Raw genomic sequence first — 22722 nt, 5'->3', positions numbered from 1 at the left:
GAAACAAAACACATAGATGACCTGAATAATGCCTACAGTCTAAACAGATTAGCAGGAAGAAATAGGTTCTAGAAACTGGGAGGAAACAGTAGCTTCATGAAACCTGACATATTTCACTAGGTGCTAATGTATCTTTCTTTCATATTTATTTGGAAATGGAATTTGTTCTTCTACAAGTAATCAAAGTACTCATTTCTGAATGGGAAGTAAAAGAATTGTAAACGGTCCTAGTTGCCTTTTAATTGAAAAGAAAGAAGGACATAGTAACTCAGTTTCTATGGAAAAGGGTCACACTTATCAAACAAAAAGTAGTTGACGACAGGCAAGTCTGTATCTTCTACCAGGAAACCGTGAGAACCCAATTTTAAGAAACCTTGTGAAAGCACAGACCTGATACTTACCATATATGCACTTTCATACACAGAAGGTGGCAAGATTTTAAGAAAGATACTCATTTTAATTGCTGGTAATATCTCTTTATGTTTTCTCTCTGGAGAAAAGCTATATTTCTAATTTTAAAACAATGTATGAAAATTTAAGTCATAAATATTTAAATGATGGCATCAGGCTAAGATCCAAGAATAATCTGGCAAATCTTAATAACTCTTATTCCCTAGTGTGCTTCTTTAAAACAAAAATTTTAAAGCACATCAACAGGCCTTTGTGAAGCCAAACAGATCCCAACCCCACCTCTTCATGAACATTCAGGAAGACACTACACTAAAGATGTTTGTTTCTGATCACCAAGTAGAATTTCCCTCATGGGAGTCTATTAGGTTGTTCTGAATTTGTAATTTCCTTGAAGCACTGTCACTTTTAATAGGTATGTGTCTTGCCAGAATATGCTCACTTCATTCTGACAGTGACAGAAAGCTCATTAATGAAGTAGTCTGACCAGTTTCTTTCTAAAAGTACGAAGAAAGGAAAAACTGCCTTTAAAAGGCTACATATTATACATAATGTCGTTCACTAAATAATAAATTCAAAAATTGTCATTTTTGCTTTGATAGTTCTGAAAACCACTACTGATAAAGGAGCTTTACACATCTGCTTTGCCCTTTCATCTTCATTTACCTGTCAGGATGAATAGAAGAGAGCACAAAGACAAGGAGAATGACATCCAGGATTCCATCTGGAAAAGGGTAAGGTAAGCCATCATCACATACATCATGAACAAAGGCAAAACACTGGGCTGCTCTGTAGGACGAGTGTGACTGTCATGATAAAGGAACAGAAAGCAAAAAGAGGAGTTAGTAGACTTCCGGGATTTTTTTTTTTTTTTTTAAATAAAAAGGTCAAAATTTTAACCTTTTCTCCCAAAAGCCTTTCCTCTGTCAATCTGAACACTTTTTTCCAATTCAGTATTGTTAGTTTATTTCAAGCTGCCCTAAAAATATTAAGGCTAGCCCTTGGCCTTGATAAGAAATATCCTTCACAATCCCTCTTTAACTTTAAAAGTGGACGGAGGGTAGGGTTTCTGAGTTAGCAGGTAGAGTAGTTAGAGGCCTGCTCTGGGTTGCTGTTTCTGAACTTAAAGAAGTTCTGTTTGGACAACAATAATTCATGGGCAGCCATACATTCTGAATTTTGTAGGTCAGTACCCTCTCTGGTCATTTCTTGTATGCTGTTAGCTTTTCTAGTGATCTTTTTTCCTGAGATGAAGTCTCGCTCTGTGGCCCAAGCTGGAGTACAGTGGCATGATCTCTGCTCACTGCAACCTCTGCCTCCTGGATTCAAAAGAGTCTCCTGCCTCAGCCTCCTGAGTAGCTGGGACTGCAGCAGTGTGCCACCACACCCAGCTAATTTTTTATTTTTAGTAAAGACAGGGTTTCACCATGTTGGTCAGGCTGGTCTGGAACTCCTGACCTCAGGTGATCCGCCCACTTTGGCCTCCCAAAGTGTTGGGATTACAGGCATGAACCACTACACCGGGCCTCTAGTGATCTTAAAATCAAAACAACTTTTATTGTTCTAGGGTAATACCACAGGCATTAGTCGGTATGATTCCCGGGAGTAGCCTACCTTTACGAGCTCCACAGCTCCAGAAGCAAAATCACAACAATAAAGAAAGGACTCTGGAGAGTTCCTATGAAGATGGAAGAAATATTTATTTGTTTATTAGAGACAGGGTCTTGCTCTGTTGCCTAAGTTGGAGTGTAGTAACGTGACCATAGCTACCTATAACCTTGAGCTCCTGGGCTCTATCGATCTTCCTTCCTCAGCCTCCTGAGTGGCTAGGACTACAGATGTGCCCCACCATCCCCAGCTAATTTAAAATGTTTCTGCAGAGATGGAGTCTCACTATGCTGCCCAGGTTGATCTTGAACTATTGTTCTCAAATGATCCTGCCTCAGCCTCTCAAACTGTTGGGGTTATAGCTGTGGGTCACTGTGCTTGGCCAGAAGAAATATTTAAATCTGGAGTCCAGATATGCTCAAACTAGAGAAGAAAGGAAACTATAGGTTTCACTTGTTAATAAATATTTTCATCCTCCCCACGCCGGCTTTGTTTTGAAACAGAGTCTCGCTCTGTCACTCAGGTTGGAGTGCAGTGGCACAATCACAACTCACTGCAGCCTCAACCTCTGGGGCTCAAGTGATTCTCCCGCCTCAACCTCCTGAGTAGCAGGAACTACAGATGAATGCCACTGTTCCTGGACAATAGGCAGTATGATTTTTAATTGGCTTCTCCTCAAGTTAAATGTGTTCTGTTTGGTCTTTATTTGAAATTCAGTAATGATGGCTGGACCATGGTTACTTAAGGCAGCCATATACTCTGAATTTTGTAGGCCCATACTCCTGCTAATGACGTTGTGTATGCTGGTATCAAATAACCCTTGCATCATGTTGCTTAGTACCATGTCTGAATCACAGAAAGGGGTCAGCATGTCATAAAACAGTGAGGATGGTTCTGGGTCTCATAGGTGTTATAGTCTAGTTGGGGACATAATTGGTTTTATACAACTTCTACAGGGGTATGGAGAGGGCTGGCACCCTGAGGTCTAAGTCTTAAAAGTTCTGAAGGAAGAGGATGACATTATTAATTGAGGAGAAGGGAAATGGTTGAAGAGTTTAGAGGTGGGAGTCACATGCCAGGGATGAGAAGTAGCACTAATCCTGAGACCCAAATTGTATATGGCAGAATATAAAGGTGGGCCTTGAAGCGTATCATTAAGACTTCTAATCTGACTCAAGAGGTATTCCAAGCAAGGTGAACTTCTAAAATTTTCTAAACAAATAAATATGGAATATAAGCCCAAATATGCATTTAGCAAAATCTGACCCAGGCTCTGGTTATATGGTTTATATATATATATATATATATATATATAAAACTATAAGTTCATATATATATATATATATATATATATTTTTTTTTTTTTTTTTTGGTTGGGGGTATGGCGTTTTGCTCTTCTTGCCCTGGCTGGAGTCCAATGGCACGATCTCAGCTCACTGCAATCTCTGCCTCCTGGGTTCAAGCAATTCTCTCGTCTTAGCCTCCCAAGTAGCAGGGATTACAGGCATGCTCTACCACGCCCAGCTAATTTTGTACTTTTAGTAGAGACGGGGTTTCACCATGTTGGTCAGGCTGGTCTCAAACTCATGACCTCAGGTGATCCGCCCACCTGGGACTCCCAAAGTGGTGGGAATTACAGGCGTGAGCCACTGTGCTTGGCCTCAGATTATATTCTTAAAGGCAACTCATTGATGAATAACTATGCTCACCCATAATTCACTCATTCTGTGGCACTAGAGATTTACATTCAATTTAAGATCTATCCAAATAAGTTAAAGTATGACGAATAGGATTTGGTTATGAAAAGCTAACCAGTACTGAACCAAAGTTAAAACTTGTACTGCTTGGTCTTTTCTCATCCGTCTCACATAAAAATAGCACTTTACTTCAGCATATTCCCCTGTTGTTTCCTATGAAATCCACGTAATTGTGACCTGTAATTTGCTGGGTGGTTTGAAATGCATTTGAAATGTTCTCAGGAAACACTCAGATACCTATAGCACTATGTGGCTAATGGTTAAGGGCAAGGGCTTTGGAACCAGACTGCCTAAGGTTTGATTCTCAGCTTTACTATTTAGTTGCGTGACCTTGGGCTAGCTGCTTAATCTCTTCTTTAATTCAGTTCCCTCCTCTTTAAAAAAGAGATAAACATGGCATCTCAGGTGGTTGTTTGAACTGAATGGATTCTTTTTTTTTAATCCTTCCTAACATATTCTATCACATGAATGGATTCTTATAGCTAAAGTTTCCAGAAAGGTGCCTGACTCAGAGTAAGCACTCAATAAATGTTAGTCATTATTATAATTGTTGTTGCTATTATTATCACTATTATTATTAAAAGAGATTGCTTTTGCCTTCCAGGAACTTAAAAACTAACATCGCCCTCTAAAAACAAACAACAACAACAGAAACAAAAGGCTTCCATATAGCTCAAAATGCTTTTCTGGACACTGGTATGTCTAGCTCATTATAAAAGGTCTGCAGTCTACTTTTGGGCAGTAGTTACCAAATACCCATAGATACAGAACAGCATAGGAGCTAAAGGAAAGCATGTGCCATTTGCCATGTGTCCTGCCAAGGTGGCAGCATGACCTCTGAGATGGAATTCCTACAGTAAAAGCAGCCCAAGTTGATGTCTTGTGACCACCCAATGATTTTCAGAAACTTTCTGTAAAATCAGCTGACTACCTTGGCCCTTCTCCCAGCAAACAGGTAAATATCACTACTACCACCACACCACCAGTCTCTTGACAGGGGGTTTATGAATTAAATGATCCTTGGAGAATGATATGACCTCTCCATTTCAGAGGTCTAATTATGGTAAAATATTCTGAAAATGTAAAACATTAATCCTATACTCTCTAAAAGTAGTAAAACATAATTTCTTGAGCAGAAAAAAAAAATGTCTAATCATCCCTTTGGAAGGCTAATCACTGGTTGCTTTTTAAAAATGAATTAATTATCTCAGGTTATTGAGATACAGTGATTTCTGAAACACGGGTATGAGGCAAAGAAAGATACAGCCAAGAAGAGTTAGGGAGTGAGGAACCAAGAGCTTGCAATTGTAAGTTGAAGGGAGAAGCAGAGAGGGGAAAAATACAACTAGCAAGTGGAGGAATCAGAGATTATTAATCAGTCAGTATATATTGAGCTCTAATTATGCTGTACTGTTAGGCAACCTGGGAAATCAGATTAGGATAAAATATGCCCGCTACCTTAAGGAATATAAAAAGTGGTTGGAGAGACAAGGAAGGCATAAAGAAATGACATGCTAAATAATATTTTGAGATCTGTCATAAAGTAACACACAGTCAACTGCCAATGTATATTTATGTGGATCATAAGCTTAGAGATCACTAGGGTAAAGAAATATAGCTATGTGGCATAAGGAAATTGGAAATTTCAGCCCAGAAATTAGAAAAAGAAAAACAAAACTGATAAATACACAAAGAGAAAGGGCATCCAAAACTATACATTTACCAGCATCACCCATTCCTGGCCACATTAGCTGGTTATTAAATGATAATAAGGAATCACTCACTATTCATTATGTTAGGTTTATAATAATATAGAGAGTATACTGAATTTTGGGAGATACATCCTGAATAATCCAAGATAAAGTGTCATGATGTTGGCATTATATTGATAATTGTTGAACTGAGGTGGTGGGCATATGGACATTCATTATACTCTTTGCTTTTCTGAATGCCTTTTATATTTATTTTTATTTTTTTGCAGGGCACGGTGGCCCGCGCCTGTAATCCCAGCAGTTTGGGAGGCTAAGGAGGGCAGATCACAAGGTCAGGCATTTGAGACCAGGCTGGCTAACATAGTGAAGCCCCATCTCTACTAAAAACACACACACAAAAAAAAATTAGCCAGGCGTGGCGGCAGATGCCTGTAATCTCAAAATAAAAATTTTTTTGAGACAGTCTCTTGCTTTGTCACCCAGGCTGGAGTGCAGTGGTGTGATCTCGGCTCACTGAAACCTCCATCTCCTGGGTTCAAGTGATTCTCCTGCCTCAGCGTCCTGAGTTGCTGGGATTACAAAAGTGTGCACCACCACACCCAGCTACTTTTTGCATTTTTAGTGGAGACAGGGTTTCACCATGTTGGCCAGGCTGGTATCAAACTCCTGACCTCAAGTGATCCGCCTGCCTCGTCCTCCCAAAGGGATTACAGGCGTGAGCCACTGCACCAGGCTCTGGATGCTTTTAAATTTTCATAATGAAAAGTTTAGAAGATCACATCATTTAAAAATATGCATGAAAACTGAAAGGAATTAAAACAAAAATTTTGTCGGTGGCTATGTTAGGATGATGGGGATGATGACTGATTCCCTCCCTCCCCTTTTCCTCTAATAGAAATGTTCTGCAATGTGCTAATGCTGGTTTTATAGTGGAAAAATAATGTGAATGCTATTGTGTAAACTTAAAAAAGAATAGAGCTTGGCAGATTGGCCATAGATAAAAGGTGTTTGAAGAGTTTTGTTTCTTCATCATGCAAACAGTACAAGACAGAGGTGAAATGGTGAACAGGAAGGGCGAGCCTGGAGCAGCACATCTCTGTTGCTATAACCGACCTCTGCTTTTTTGAGTAGTAGGATTAGTTGCTGCTACCTCCAAACAATTTTAAGCCTAGACACAATGATTTGGCATGCAAACATCTTACACAGGGTGTTGCTTCAGAGGGATGATTAAATGAAGGTTAAGTTGTAAGCTTTAAATTCAATTCTCTATGTGTAAAATGACATCTAAGAATCCAAGAGGAGTAAACAATCTCTGAAGTTTAGCAGTCCACAGCTCAGTGGAAGGATGAAATCGCTTCCTCTTTGTTTTTTTTTGGAGATGGAGTTTCATACTTGTTGCCCAGACTGGAGTGAAATGGTGCAGTCCCGGCTCACTGCAACCTCCGCCTCCCATGTTCAAGCAATTCTCCTGCCTCCGCCTCCCAAGTAGGTGGGATTATGGAGATGCCGCCACCAAGCTCGGCTAATTTTGTATTTTTTTTTTTTTTTTTTTCTGTTTTGAGACAGCGTTTCGCTCTTGTTACCCAGACTGGAGTGCAATGGGGCGATCTCGGCTCACCGCAACCTCCGCCTCCTGGGTTCAGGCAATTCTCCTGCCTCAGCCTCCTGAGTAGCTGGGATTGACTACAGGCACGTGCCACCATGCCCAGCTCATTTTTTGTAGTTTTAGTAGAGACGGGGTTTCACCATGTTGACGAGGATGGTCTCGATCTCTTGACCTCGTGATCCACCCGCCTCGGCCTCCCAAAGTGCTGGGATTACAGGCTTGAGCCACCGCGCCCGGCTAATTTTGTATTTTTAATAGAGGTGGGGTTTCAACATGTTGGTCACTCTGGTCTCTAACTGCTGACCTCAGGTGATCCATCTGCCTCAGCCTCCCTGAGTGCTGGGATTATAGGAGTGAGCCACCATGCCTGGTTCGCTTCCTCTTTTTTTTTTAATCCTCTCACCCATATATACAGGAGCTTAAAGAATTACTTCAAAAGGCTGGGTGAGGTGGCTCACACCTGTAATCCCAGCACTTTGTTCCAGACCAGCCTGACTAACATGGAGAAACCCTGTCTCTACTAAAAATACAAAATTAGCCAGGCATGGCGGCGTACGCATGTAATCACAGCTACTGGGGAGGCTGAGGCGGCAGAATCCTTTGAATCTGGGACGCGGAGGTTGCCGTGAGTCGAGATCGCGCCGTTGCACTCCAACCTAGGCAGCAAGAGCGAAATATCGTTTCAAAAAAAAAAAAAAAAAAAATTACTTCAAAACAATGGTGGACAACCCGTGGCTATGAAAAGCTATTTTCAGAGTAATTCCCAGTTCACATGAAAGTAGACAGTTGGTTAAGACATTTCTTTTGAAAACTGCTTGAGCCATTGTTCTTATAAGAATTAGAAACAGTATTGGCATACACATAACAGTATTTTCCCAGAATGTCGCAACATTCCATAAATATGTAAAATTCTAAAGGAAAAAAACTCAAAAAACTCACTGCAAAGTGTTCAAAATTGGAAAAACACTATTTCCAGCTCCACAACCAACCTAAAATCAAAAGAACAAGCAAATATCAAAAAAACAAGGTTAAATTTTTGTCACTGATGTCAGATTTTCTATTAAAAAAATGATAAGAAACTTACTGGATCTCTGGGTACAGCAGTGTTTTCTAAACACAAAAGCAATGAAATAAATTACAGGAATAACACTAAGAAATCGGACTATGAAAACATTTAAAATTTTTACACACCAAAACCCAAAATAAACCAAATTAAAAAATAACAATACACTGTGAAAAAACCTGCAATAAATATGATAAAGGGTAAGACTCATTAGAAAAAAAATGGATAAGCAGAGAAAATAAATGGACAGAACACAAAAGAAGTACAAAATATTCTAAACCTTTGAAGAAGTATGTGGCCTACTCAGTAATCAAAGAAATGCATATTAAAATAAGGTACAATTTTTGTCTAACAAAGAGGAAAACATTAAGAATATTTCAATCAATAAGGGTGTGATGAAACAGATATATACCATCATGGAATGGTATTAGTACAACTTCTTGGAAAGCAACTGGGCAATATGTTTTAAGAGTATTAAAAATCTTCATAAATTATGAACTAGAAAATCTAACCTAAAACAATAAAAGAAAATGCAGCTAAAGTCTATACCCAAAGACATTTGGTTCAGAAAATCTGAAAACAATTAAAATGTCCAGTAGTGTGAAAATAGATAAGTAAAACTATAGTACTCCACATATTTTGTAGCCATGAAAGTATTTATAGAGAATTTTTAAAGACAGTGAAAACTGCTTATGACACCATGTTAAATAGAAACAAACAAAACCCAAAATACATGTACAATATATAAACAAAAGAAGAAAAAGGTCAGCTGGGCGCGGTGGCTCATGCCTGTAATCCCAGCACTTCGGGAGTCTGAGGTGGGCAGATCACCTTAGGCCAGGAGTTCAAAACCAGCCTGGCCAACATGGCGAAACCCTGTCTCTACTAAAAATACAAAAAAAATTAGCTGGGTGTGGTGGCGGGAGCCTGTTATCCCAGCTACTCTGGAGGTTGAGGCAGAACTGCTTAAACCTGGGAGGCAGAAATTGCAGTGAGCCAAGATGGCACCATTGCACTCTAGCCTGGGCAACAAGAACAAAAAAAAAAAAAAGAAGAAGAAGAAAAAGGAGGTCAGTAAAATGCTAATAGTGGTTAAATCCTTTGTTTGTAGGATTGTTGATAAGTTATCTCCTCATTAGCAAATTCTCCCTCTCTCTAATCAATATACATGCCTTTATAATCAGAAAGACAGGGTTTAGTTTTATAAATAAAAGACCAAGGTCTACACCAGATTATCGCAAATTATATATCTCACTTATTTCCATTTCACCTAAAAAGGGATAATAAGAAACAGAGTAAAAATTAAGGCCAAAACTTAATTGGTACTTAAAACGGCCCTCAGATTAAAATGAAAACAGACAATTTTTTTTAAAAAAGCAACAAAACCAAATTTAAACCACAAGCTTAAAACTTGACTGATTAAAGACATGAGTCCCTTAAATATTATTTATGCACAAAAGTATACTGAATGCTTAGATTTGATAATTTTCCACCAAAAAAATCTGTATTAATAATACAGAATATACATTTTCATATTATTTGTCACCTCCCATTTTTGTCCCTTGAACACAGTACCTCTAATATCCTGAAACTGGCATTGCTACCAGGAAACAATTCAGTCTTCATAGGTCCTTTTTTGTGTTTTTCAGAGTCTAGGTTGGAAAAATCAGATTCTGTTTTGCTTTGACCTTCTGAAGAGCCAGAACTTTTCACATAATGACTTTTTTCTTCAGGCACAGTAGGACAGTCCATTCCTGAGAAACAATTTGTAGCACTAGTTTTTACATGATCCCATGACGATTCTCTTGCCTTCTCTTCAGTTTTTTGATCAAATGGAAGAATTTCAGGAAATTCCCTCAACAGCCAATTACGATCCTTGAAAAACTTATTCTTATGAATCTTGTAAAATGTGTCCCAGTATTTACTAGCTTCTCTCTCAAACTTAACTAAAATAAAGAAAAAGAAAAAAGATTTTACTATGAATTATGTTTACCATTAGCTACTATTTTGATAATTATTGTTAAACATATATACATCATTTATAACAATTATATTTACTAGTGAATAGCTTTAATATTATAATATCTTAATCTATCTGATAAAAGGTTAAAAATACAGAGCTTTAATTCTTTCAGAATGTGTCAGTGTGTGCGATAGTTAGTCCTACCCATGTAAATCTGCTTCTATCTTAACAGTTTAGCCAATAAATTTTTGTGAGGAATATAAATCATTGCAAACAATTTCTAACAGTCTAATTTTGTTATCTTAACAATCACATTGTTACCAATAACCTGTGTGGTTTTTTTTATTATCTTAAAGAAAGGATGAGGGCTGGGCAAAGTGACTCACACCTGTAATCCCAGCACTTTGGGAGAATGAGGTGGGCGGATCACTTGAGGTCAGGAGTTCAAGACCAGCCTGGTCAACATGTTGAAACCCCATCTCTACTAAAAACACAAAAATTAGATGTGTGTGGTGGTGGACACCTGTAATTGCAGCTACTCAGGAGGCTGAGGCAGGAGAATTGCTTGAACTCGGGAGGAGGAAGTTGTAGTGAGCAGAGATCGTGCCATTGCACTCCAGCCTGGGTGACAGAGCAAGACTCCGTCTCAAAAAAGAAAAAAAAAAAAGATGAAAAAGGATGAGCCTAGTGCAGTGGCTCATGCCCTGTAGTTCTCAGGAGGCTGGGGCAGGACTGCCTGAGCCTAGGAGTTTGAGGTTGCAATGAGCAATGATTGTGCCACTCTCCAGCCTGGGCGACACAGTGAGACCTGGTCTCAAAAATAAATGAATAAAAATAAAAAAGAAAGGACACTTCATTTTTTTTTTTTTTTGAGACAGAGTTTCACTCTTGTTACCCAGGCTGGAGTGCAATGGCGCGATCTCGGCTCACCGCAACCTCCGCCTCCTGGGCTCAGGCAATTCTCCTGCCTCAACCTCCTGAATAGCTGGGATTACAGGCACGCGCCACCATGCCCAGCTAATGTTTTGTATTTTTAGTAGAGACGGGGTTTCACCATGTTGACCAGGATGGTCTCGATCTCTTGACCTCGTGATCCACCAGCCTCAGCCTCCCAAAGTGCTGGGATTACAGGCTTGAGCCACCGCGCCCGGCTAGGACACCTCATTTTTAATGTATTTACAAATACAATTTCAGCATAACAAATGTGCAAATTGGTGATCAGACAGGAAATTTCAAAATTATAGACAATATAATTTAAGAGCTAAAAGGGTCCATTGGAATAATTTACTCCAACCCCCCTTTTTGCATTTGAAGAAAGGACCTAAACCCACTTGTTCCAAGTCCTAGAGCCCTATCACAGTGAAATGGTGGCCATGTCTCCTGACTCTTGGAGTCTGAAGGCCATCCTGTAACTCCATTCTTCCCCCAACCTCCAAGGCATCTATTCCTATTGACATCTCCCAACATGAAGACTTAAAGAAAATTTCTGATGCTCTTAAAACAACTATGCATTTTATGATGCCATCCTAGAGTCAGGGTTAGGTCAACAGTCTCAGAGCTTCAGGTAATTTTTAGCTTTCTGCCTCTTCCTATTTGTACCTTAAATTAATAAAGCAATTCACTCTCTCCCTCATTTAATCAACAAGCATTCCTTTTTTTTTTTTTTTTTTTTTTTTGCATTTTCAGTAGAGATAGGGTTTCACTATGTTGGCCAAGTTGGTCTTGAACTCCTGACCTCAAGTGATCTGTGTACCTCGGCCTCTCAATATTGGGATTATAGGCGTGAGCCACTGTGCCTAGCACATTACTTACCTGCTCCTTTTCTTTTCCGTATTCTCGGAGTGCTACAGGAAATAACAATTTCTTTAGTGCTACTATGTAATAGGCTTAATCCACGCATTAGAATTACTTTAACCTGCTGTAGACACATGCCATTTTTAAAGTGCTTTCAAAGAATGCAAAAGTGTTCTTTCTAGGAATACAGAATAATTTCCAAGATTTGGTGTTAGGTGAAAAAGCAAGGTATATAACAGTGTCTATATTTTGTAACCACTCATTAAAATAAGAAAATACATGTGTATAGTTACATAGAAACATTCATGTACACACACACACACACTTTCTCTCTCTTTCTCTCTTACTTGTAGAATGTATGAAATAATTCTGGAAGGATAATTACATAATCAGTAATACTGGTTGCCTCTCGGGAGAGGAAAGGAGTGGCTGGGGACCACAGTTGGGAAGGAGAATTTTCATTTGCATTTTGATCCATATGAATTTACTATATATTCCAAAAATAAACTAAAAATAAAAATAAGAGATGCATTTCCTTCATAATTCTAAAGAAGCCCCTACTCAGAACAGGCAGTTGCCTGTAATCAGGTTTATCTTTGTTACAGAGCCTGGTCCTGAGGCCCTTATAGTTTTAATTTTCTTCTTTCCAATTTTATCTTTATGGCCTTGTACATGGATCTCCACCCATCTGGCCACAAGACTTCCTTCCCATCAAGGCTGAATTGTATCTGGCAGCAGGACTGCTATAAAGACTGAAACTCCTGTCTGTATTTAACGTCTGAGAAATGAAAGTGGATCTCTGTAACAAAAGAATTATGTGATGTTAAGTCCAAAACATGCTCACCTCTGCACTAATGGAGAGAAATCTATTTATGGTTAATCTAACCTATAAATTTGTCTTTTAAATAGTTCTATCTCTACCTTTTTTCCATCTTTTTCGATAACTTTAGCATATCTCCACTTTAAAAAATTGGAGTATGCCTGATATACCGTGTAAGAAAACAAAATAACACTCTGAAAGTCAGACTCAGGAGAAATTATAAAAGAGTCAAATTTCCCCAGGGTCTTCTCAAGCCTTCCTTCCTTTCTTTACCTTAAAAAACTCTCTTTGTAACTCATTCCATGCAGTTAAAAGATTTTCTGCCTAACAAAAAGCAGCCACCTAAGAAGACCCATATTTAGTGAAATCTCTAGTATTTGAGTTTACAATATCAAGCTACTTGTGAAGTGAGTTTAAGCCTAATTACCAGTAACTAGAATGTACTGTAATACTATATCTTAATTAATTTGTGGGACTATCCCTCTAGGAATTAACTGGGGTAGGGGAATTGCAGGGGAGTAACCTAATAAAAGATGCGCATAGCGGCCAGGCGTGGTGGTTCAGGCCTGTAATCCCAACACTTTGGAAGGCCCAGGCAGCAGGACTGCTTGAAGCTTAGAATTCAAGACGAGCGTGGACAACAAAGCAGGACCCTGTCTCTACTTTTTAAAAAAATGTGTATAGCAGTTCTATTTATTTATTGAGACAAAGTCTTGCTCTGTCACCAGGCGCCAGGCTGGAGTACAGTGGCATGATCTCAGCTCACTGCAATCTCTGCCTCCAGGGTTCAAGCAATTCTCCTGCCTCAGCCTCCTGAGTAGCTGGGGCTGCAGGCACGTGCCACTGCACCCAGCTAATTTTTGTATTTTTTAGTAGAGACGGGGTTTCACCATGTTGGCCAGGATGGTCTCAACCTCTTGACCTCATGCTCTGCCTGCCTTGGCCTCCCAAAGTGCTGGGATTATAGGCGTGAGCCACCACACCCGGCCAGCAGTTCTATTTATATTAGGAAAAAGTGGGGAAAACTCAAATGCCCAACAACATGGGAATGAGCAAGCAAACCATGCAGTTCAAACAGGGTAACTTTATGTAGCAATTTTAAAATAAAGGATAATAGGCTGGGCGTGGTGGCTCCTGCCTGTAATCCCAGTTACTCGGGAGTCTGAGGCAGGAGAATCGCTTGAACTTGGGAAGCGGAGACTGTGGTGAGGTGGGATCATGCCATCGCACTGCAGCCTGGGTAACAAGAGTGAAACTCTGTCTCAAAAAGATAAATAAAAATAAACAAATAAATACAGGATAATAATATTAAGAGAAAATACACAGAATAGTATATACATTGATGGCAGCTCTAAAATTTATTTGATAGGCATTCATAACAATCAGATGAAAATTTGAAGCAATGGTAACAATTTAATCATTATTAGGTACCTCTTTCTTTTTGCAAAGCTGTATCTACTTCTCACACAAAGATAAAGAATCTTAGCTGAATTCTTCATTCAAATTGCCTAGAGTTTCCTCATTTGATCAAGAGTTTGAATTAGAGTAGTATCTCTAAAGTCTGTTTAAGCTCTAAAAATTCTGTGTACTTTCCTATTAAGCCCCATGAATTTATGGAGAACATTGAACATTATCAGTTCTACAAACTCCAAAATCTTGGATCAGATTGCCGTTTTAAACATGAGTCTGTACTACTGTTTTAATTTTTACAATTTAAAGAGAAAATGAATCTGTAGTGACGTGACTGCAATCTGGTTCAGAAACCAAACATGTCAAACATCTAAATTCAACTCTAGCCTATGTAATCTATAAAAATAACTTGATTACTATTAGTAAATGATAGGGTTTGCTAATAAAAAGAAATCAGATAATTACATAAATTATACCATTAACAGTAGCATTAAAAATAACAACAATAACACATATTAAATGTTTATTATGGGCTACACACTATGTCAAATGCTTTACTTGGATTTTTTCCCCCTATTTAATCCTAGCAGTATCTCTCAGATAGATTTTATTATTCCAATTGCAGAGAAAAAAAATTCAATGTCAGAGGGAATAAAGAATTTCCCCAAGGTCACCCAGCCAGAAAGAATAGAGTCATGTCTGCTAAACTCTAAAGCCCATGCTCTCACCCATTACAACACAGTCAGTATCAATCCCCTCCAAAATAATTCTGAAAATCATCTCTGCTTTTCTGATTTGTACTTTCTTCTCAATTATGAAGTATCAAGTTGAAATTAAAACCTCAGTGTGGCTTACAATCAGCATAAATACATTGTAGAAATAATGCTGATTGGAGTTACCCTTCATTAAGACAGATCAGAAATACATAATTAAACTGCATACTTTGAATTATAAGAAATATAAACCATGCAAAGTTATATGATGAAATGACGAGCAATAGGAACATTAAATGCTCTATGAGAATAGATGGGTTTGTGGCATGGAAACAAAACAGAGAAGCAGCACCAGTGGCTGGAATTTGGCTTTTTTTTTTTTTTCTCTCTTTTTTAACTTTTTCTTTTCTTCTTTTTGCCAGCTGCCTGTAAGATAGGAATTTGGCTTTCAGCAGCTTCTCCGATCAATGGTGGCAACTCCATAGTTCCCAGTAATGTGTGAGAGCTTCTGAGGCCCCACAGCTTGGTCAATCATCATAATTATGATTATGAGACAACAAACACCTTCAGTGTATGATTTAATTTCCTGAATTGCAAGAGTATCTGTGTTAACAGGGGAATTGGAGGAGTTATTGCTCTGACCATGAGTGGAAGATTCATTATCAAGCTGCTGGTAAGGCAGGTCAGTAATGATAAAATAACAGGGCGGAGAAATCTGCCCTGTCTTCATCTTGTCTAACTGACCTTATCAACAGGTATATTAATAATGAATTTTTCTTAAGGAAATTTTTTTTTTCTTTTTTCTTTCCTAGGTTGGTGATTCAGAGTTAATTGCTTTATGCCAGTCTCAGTAAGAGGGATGTAGCGATCTATTTAACTACAGCCCGATGAAGCAACTTCTCAATTATTCACTTATTAAATTCAATACTGCTGAGGGAAAGAAAAAACATGCACACTAACCATCCTTAAATATTCAGAATTCATTCTGAATCACACTGAACTCACAACTAAGAAATTGAATTAAACCATTTATGTATGACATATATAATATGATTAATATGAATTATGAAAATTTATTCTAAGTTGCCATGTAACAAAAAGCAATTTAAAGTTATTTTTGCACATCAATTACGCAAATACCTGAGCTCTCAAAGTTGGAAATTTCCACACATTAATGAGAAAATTCATTGTCTAATAAAACTCTTAAACTTGTGAAATTAAAAGTAGGTTTCTAAGAGTACTGCATAAAATTTTAAACAACCAAAGTCAACTTATAAACAAATAACCTAAATTTATAAGCATAAAACTCTATTTTTTATTTCACATAGAACATCCTCTCAGTGGTAAGGTGTTTACTAAGTAAAGTATAGTGAGACACATTCTTTTGCTTGACATAGATAACTTTCCATAGGTAGACAGTTATTATTTATAGAATATTTAAAAGTAAAAATAGCAGCTGCTTTTGTTATTCAGTTTAAAAGACCCATTACATTTGCTAAACAGCTGAGACAGGACATACTGGAGATTTTTTTTTTTTAGGAAATTATAAAATATAATTATGTTTAATTATGTTAACTCAAAAATCGTCAAATGTATCTTCTATTTTTCTGAATTAACTTGCTTTTAAAAGAAATCTGAGCTGTAGTAAAATTGAAAAGAAATCACAACAGGGAAAATGTGTAATTAAAAATCATTAATCTGGACAATCTTATTGAAAGAAATGAGGGCCTGGATGCTAGTTTTTTTTTTTTTTTTTTTGAGACAGGGCTTACTCTGCACCCAGCTTGGAGTGCAGTGGTGCAATCACAGCTCACTGCAGCCTTGACCTCCTGGGCTTAAGTGATCCTTCAATCTCAGCCTCCCAGTAGCTGGGACTACTGGCACACCCAACCACGCCTGGTTAACTTTTAAATTTTTTGTAGAAATGGGGTCTCATTGCTGCTCAGGCTGGTCTCAAATTTCTGGGTTCAAGTGATCCTCCCACCTCAGTTTCCCAAAGTGTTGGGATTACAGATGTGAGCCACTGCATCCGGTCCTAGTTGCCATATACATTTTAATCACAGAAATGAAATGTCAACCATCCTGCAGCAAAAGACTATTATTTGTGATGCATAATTTCTTACTTTCAGATTGTGAGAGTGTTTCTCGATTTCAGTTCTCACCAACAGCTGAGACAATATGTGAGCAATGGGAAATGGGAGTGACAGGAGAGCCCGAGACACACAGAGACCAAAAGAAATGTGCCAGAGAGTTGGCTAGCATGGGAGAACAACCAGTATTTCCTTCCAGTTGCATTAAAATAAAGTGAGATAATATCAGTAAACAGTGCTCCTTGCTGTATAATAATCTGCATATAGAATACTCTGTGATGGGAGAACACTGGCACTTTCAAAGACTTATGACTCTCCTAGGCAAGAAAAGATGGTGGTTCACAGAGGCACTTGCCGAAGAGCCAGGTCACAGCTTCCTGTGGGTTCTCACAGTGTTTGAAAGTAGAGCTTTTAAACAATCTATTTGCCTTGACCCATATTCATCAGAGACATTAAATATGAAGCCTGATGCCTCATCCAGGGTGCTGGAGACTGGCAGGTCTGTGATCCCTAGCAGAAACTGCACTGGGTGGCTCTCACTGTAATGTCCTGCCACTCAATATGGTTCCTCAGAACAAAAGCATTCTTCCTTTGCCACCCTCTGGGCAGCCTCAGTTACTGCTCTGTGTACCTTTGCTTATGTGTAATAAGATGGTCACCCCCATAATGTGTTCCTTCTCTCTGCAGTGGTCCCTTGACAGGTATGAAGCCCACCACACTGAATAGTGTCACAGAGGGGATGCAGAGGGGATCTAGCAGAAGCCCCTACCTCTTGGAGTCATTTTGAAATAGAATTTTTTGTTCTGTGTCTCCACAGCAGTCAGAAAACTTGCACGGAAAGAGACTGGACATACTAATAAGCAAATCAAATGCTTTAAAGTGGTATCATCAACCCTCTCCTGCCTGCCTTTCCTGCTTCTATAGAGAGAGGCCAGTCACCACCTTTCTATTTCAGTCACATTACGGTTCTGTGGGAACTGTCATTTTCCTTTACTGTGGTTTCCAAGGCCCTAAAATAACCTTCTCATTAGCTTCACTCAAGTTCATTGTTAACATAAATAGGACAAAATAGGCAGCCACATACCGAGCACTTTAAGGGAATATTATCAGCACTGCTCATCTATTTATGTTCTAAATAGAAATATTGAAAAATAGGACAAAAAATCCTTAGTTTTTCATATTATCAGGAAATATATTGCGGATAATTTTTAACTTCCTGGAAATGAATTAAGGTTGCTGATAACTTTTGATTCAGTGTAGGCTTGACTCTGTCTGTCACATCCAGGTGGCCACTAGCAGAAGCTTGAGTAATGTGGAAAATATGTCTGTGCAGCTGCTGGCAAAGAAGCAAAGTTATACTTCCTCAGAAACAGTGACAGAGTTCCTGCAAAGGAATGCAATGTTGGCTGATTCGTAAGCAGTACTGACACTGGTATGCACCCTTGAATCCAACCCCAATACTCCCTGGCCATATTCCACTCAGGGACTTCATGGTTGAAGCTTATAAAAATAGAATGATGCCCCTGTGAATCAGGTGCTCTTTGTTTTTGTCCACCCTCCAGGATACATTAAGGAGCTTAGGAGGAAGATGGAGAACTGGCTCTACGAAATAGCAAATGATACCATAAGATAATAGGTAGGCACTGCCCTCTTCACTAGTTATGGGCAGCTAATGAGGGCAGTCTCATTAGCTCAGGCTCCCCAGCTACCTTTGCTTCAAACTTTAGCCTCAATTTGTGGACTAAAGTCACCAGGACAATAGTTAACTATCAGTGGGATTAGTGATCTTCCCTATGCTTGGCTTACACAGAGGAATGCTAGCATCTTTCCCTGGGGAGTTCCAGGACAGCTGATCAATCTAGAAACAAAATTCTATCTCAGGGGTTGGAAACCTTTTTCTGTAATGGGCCAGATAGTATTTTAGTCTCTGTGGGCCAGTTGCAACAGTCTGTTGCAATGACTCAACACTGGCAATAGCTCAAAAGTAGCCATAGACAGTATGTCAACAAATGAGTGTGTCTGTGTTCCAATAAACTATTAACAAAAATAGGCAGCAGGCTGGATTTGGACCATAGGCTATGGTTTGCTGACCCTTGCTTTATCTAACAGTTACACGATGTTCCCACAAGGGCGACCAAAAACTGATGACAAGAACCAAGTTATTCTGGCAAAACTAATCTATTGTATTAGAAGTCAGAATAGTGGCTCTTAAGGGCCACCATTTGTGGGATTGGTGGGGTCAGGGGGAGTACTGTAATTGGGAAGGAACACATGGAAGCTTCTGGGTTAATAGTAATATTCTGTTTCTTGATGTGGGTGATGTTTACATAAGTGTGTTCACTTTGTGAAAATTTATTGAACTATGTGAGAATTCATTTATCAGTTGTATAAATTTCTATTTTATACTTAAACTATATTTAAAAAGAAAAAAAAAGAACCAACATGTTCTAAGGGAGAAATCATTTTAAGAAAAATAAGGCGGAAAATTCTATAGAGAAGAGTATAGGAGTTGGGCAAAGTGTCTGTGGGTTCCCAGCTATACAATGAGGACAACATAGGCCAACTTTTTTTTTTTGAAACGGAGTCTCACTCTTTTGCCAGGCTGGAGCGCAGTGGCACAATCTCGGCAGCCTCCCAAGTAGCTGGGACTACAGGCGTGCTCCACCACGCCCAGCTAATTTTTGTAGTTTTTTTTAGTAGAGACAGGGTTTCACCATGTTGGCCAGGATGGTCTCAATCTCTCGACCTCATGATCTACCTGCCTCGGCCTCCCAAAGTGCTGGGATTACAGGCTTGAGTCACCACGTCCAGCCGACATAGGCCCACTTCTCTAGTTTGTAGTGTTTTTTTTTTTTTTTTTATTGTGATAAAACCACATAAAATTTACCATCTTAACTATTTTAAAATGTATAATTCAGTAAAGTATATTCATATTGCTGTGAAACAGACCTCCAGGATGTTTTTATCTTGCCAGACTATTAACTATATACCCATTAAATGACAACTCTCCCCCTTTTATGGAAAAGCGTTTATGAAATAACAAGAGGTTAAAAAAGTAGATCCCCAAACTATGTATTATAATGACAACTGCTTAAAACTATATACACATTGGGTAAATGTTCTAAATGGTGAACTAAAAACAATTATATTAGAATAGTAGGATTAAGAGGGAATTATCTTAAATTTTCTTAATGTTTACCCCTTTTCTCTAGCCCTTGGTAACCACCATTTTTCTTTCTATGAGTTTGACTACTTTAGATGTCTCATATAAGTGGAATCATACAGTATTTATCTTTTTCTGATGGCTTATTTCACTTAGCATAATGTCCTCAAGGTTCATCCATGTTGTAGAATGTGACAGGATTTCTTTCCTTTTTAAGCCAGAATACGATTCCATTTTATGTATATACCACATTTGCTTTAACCATTCATCTGATGATGGGCATTTAGGGTGCTTCCATCTTTTGCCTATTGTCAACAGTGCTGCTATGAACATAAGTGTGCAAGTATCTCTTTAAGACTTTGCTTTTAATTCTTTTGCATATAAACCAGAGGTGGGATTGCTGGGTCACACAGCAGTTCTATTTTTTATTTTTGTTTAGGAACTTCCATACTGTTTTCCACAGCAGCCACACCATTTTACAATCCAAACTACAATACACAAGAGCTCCAATTTCTCCAAAGCCTTATCAATGCTTGTCATTAACCTCAGGTGATCCACCCATCTCAGCTTCCCAAAGTGCTGAAATTACAGGCTGGACCCACCTCGTCTGGCCTCTTCTAGCTATTCTGAAATGTTTAGTAAATTATTGTGAATTAGTCACCCTACTGATCTGTTGAACACGAGGTCTTATTCCTTCTATCTAACTGTGTATTTGTTCCCATTAATCAATCTCTCTTCACCCCCTACCCCTTCCTGGCCTCTGGTAATTGGCAATCCATTCTCTATTTTCATAACATCCACTGTTTTAGCTCCCACATATGGATGAAAACATGCAATATTTGTCTTTCTGTATTTGGCTTATTTCACTTAACATAAGGACCTCCAGTTCATGTTGCTGCAAATGATAAGATTTCATTCTCTTTTTAATGGTTGAATAATATTCCATTGTGTATATATACCACATCTTCTTTATCCATTCATCTATCTGGAACAGACAAGGATGCCCACTTTTTCCACTTTAATTCAACATAATAGTGGAAGTCCTGGCCAGAGAAATTAGGCAAGCAAAAGAAATAAGGGGCAACCAAATTGGAAAGGAAGAAGTCAAATTAGCCTTGTTCACAGACAATATGATTTTTTTTTTTTTTTTTTTTTTGAGACAGGGTCTCACTCTGTCACCTAGGCTACAGTGCAGTGGTGGGAAAGTGATCTTGGCTCACTGCAACCTCTGCATCCTGGGTTCAAGTGATTCTCCCACCTCAGCCTCCTGAGTAGCTGGGACTACAGGCATATACCACCACGCCCAGCTAAATTTTGTATTTTTAGTAGAGACAGGGTTTCGCCCTGTTGGCCAGGCTGGTCTCGAACTCCTGGCCTCAAGATCTGCCCACTTGGACCCCCCAAAGTGCTGGGATTACAGGCATGAGCCATTGCACCTGGGCAACAATATGATCTTATACTTAGAAAAACCTAAAGACTCCACCAAAAGACTGTTAGAACTGATAAATTTAGTAAAATTGCAGGATACAAAATCAACACACAAAAATCAGTAGCATTTAAATATGACAACAGTGGACAATCTGAAAAAGAAATCAAGAAAGCATTCCATTTACAATAGCTACAAAGAATATAAGATATCTAGAAATCAATTTAATCAGAGAAGTGAAATACCTATACAAGGAAAACTGTAAAACACTCATAAAAGAAATTAAAGAGAACATTAAAAAAATGGGAAGATATTCAATGCTGATAGGTCCCAATAATTAATATTGTTAAAATGACAATTCTACACAAAGCAATTTACAGATTCAATGCAATCCCAATCAAGATACTTATGACATTCTTCAAAGAAACAGAAAACAAAATCCTGGAATTTTTTTTTTTTTTTTTTTTTTTTGAGACAGGTTCTCACTCTGTCACCCAGTCTGGGGCATGGCACAATGACAGCTTACTGCAGCCTCAAACTCGTGGGCTTAAACAATCCTCCAGCTGCAGCCCCCTGAGTAGTTGGGACTTCAGATGCATGACCACAATACTTGATTAATTTTTTTTTTTTTTTGAGGCATTGTCTCACTCTGTTGCCTGGGCTGGAGTACAGTGGTGCGATCTTGGCTCACTGCAACCTCTGTCTTCCAGGTTTAAGTGATTCTCCAGCTTCAGCCTCTCGAGTAGCTGGGATTACAAGCACATGCCACCAGGCCTGGCTAATTTATATATATATGTATTTTAGTAGAGACTGGGTTTCACCATGTTGGCCAGGCTGGTCTCATACTCCTGACTTCAGGTGATTTACGTACCTTGGCTTCCCAAAGTTCTGAGATTATAGGCGTGAGCCACAGTGCCTGGCTAATTTTTATATTTTTTGTAGAGACAGGTTTTATCCATATTGCCCAGGCTGGTCTTGAACTTCTGGGCTCAAGCAATCCTTCAATCTAGACTTCCCAAAATGCTGGGATTACAAGTGTGAGCCACTGTGCCTGGCCCCTAAAATTTTTACAGAACCACAAAAGATCCAGAATAGCCAAAGCAATCCTGAGCAAAATGAACAAAGCTGAAGCCAGGTGCGGTGGCTCACACTTGTAATCCCAGCACGTTGGCAGGCAGAGGTGGGCGGA

General features: G+C 38.8%; 1 protein-coding gene across 5 annotated transcripts in view; it reads right to left on the bottom strand.

Moving 5' to 3' along the window:
* METTL8 (methyltransferase like 8) overlaps positions 1-22722 on the bottom strand; it is a 117836-nt gene that overhangs the window by 15553 nt on the left and 79561 nt on the right. For all 5 annotated transcript variants that reach the window (XM_032292997.1, XM_032292995.1, XM_032292996.1 and 2 more), the window contains 4 exons: positions 9730-10100; positions 8031-8080; positions 2023-2086; positions 1075-1214 (listed from right to left, as the gene is read on the bottom strand). In XM_032292997.1, coding sequence (XP_032148888.1) covers positions 1075-1214; positions 2023-2086; positions 8031-8080; positions 9730-10100 — 625 coding nt within the window. The remainder of the gene's footprint in view (positions 1-1074; positions 1215-2022; positions 2087-8030; positions 8081-9729; positions 10101-22722) is intronic.

This window comes from Sapajus apella, unplaced genomic scaffold (assembly GCF_009761245.1).
Source record: "Sapajus apella isolate SASKATOON/1434 unplaced genomic scaffold, GSC_monkey_1.0 scaffold28, whole genome shotgun sequence".
Classification (NCBI taxonomy): Eukaryota; Metazoa; Chordata; class Mammalia; order Primates; family Cebidae; genus Sapajus; species Sapajus apella.
The sequence above is the reverse complement of the archived record's forward strand: the minus strand, read 5'-3'. Positions and strand labels throughout refer to the sequence as shown.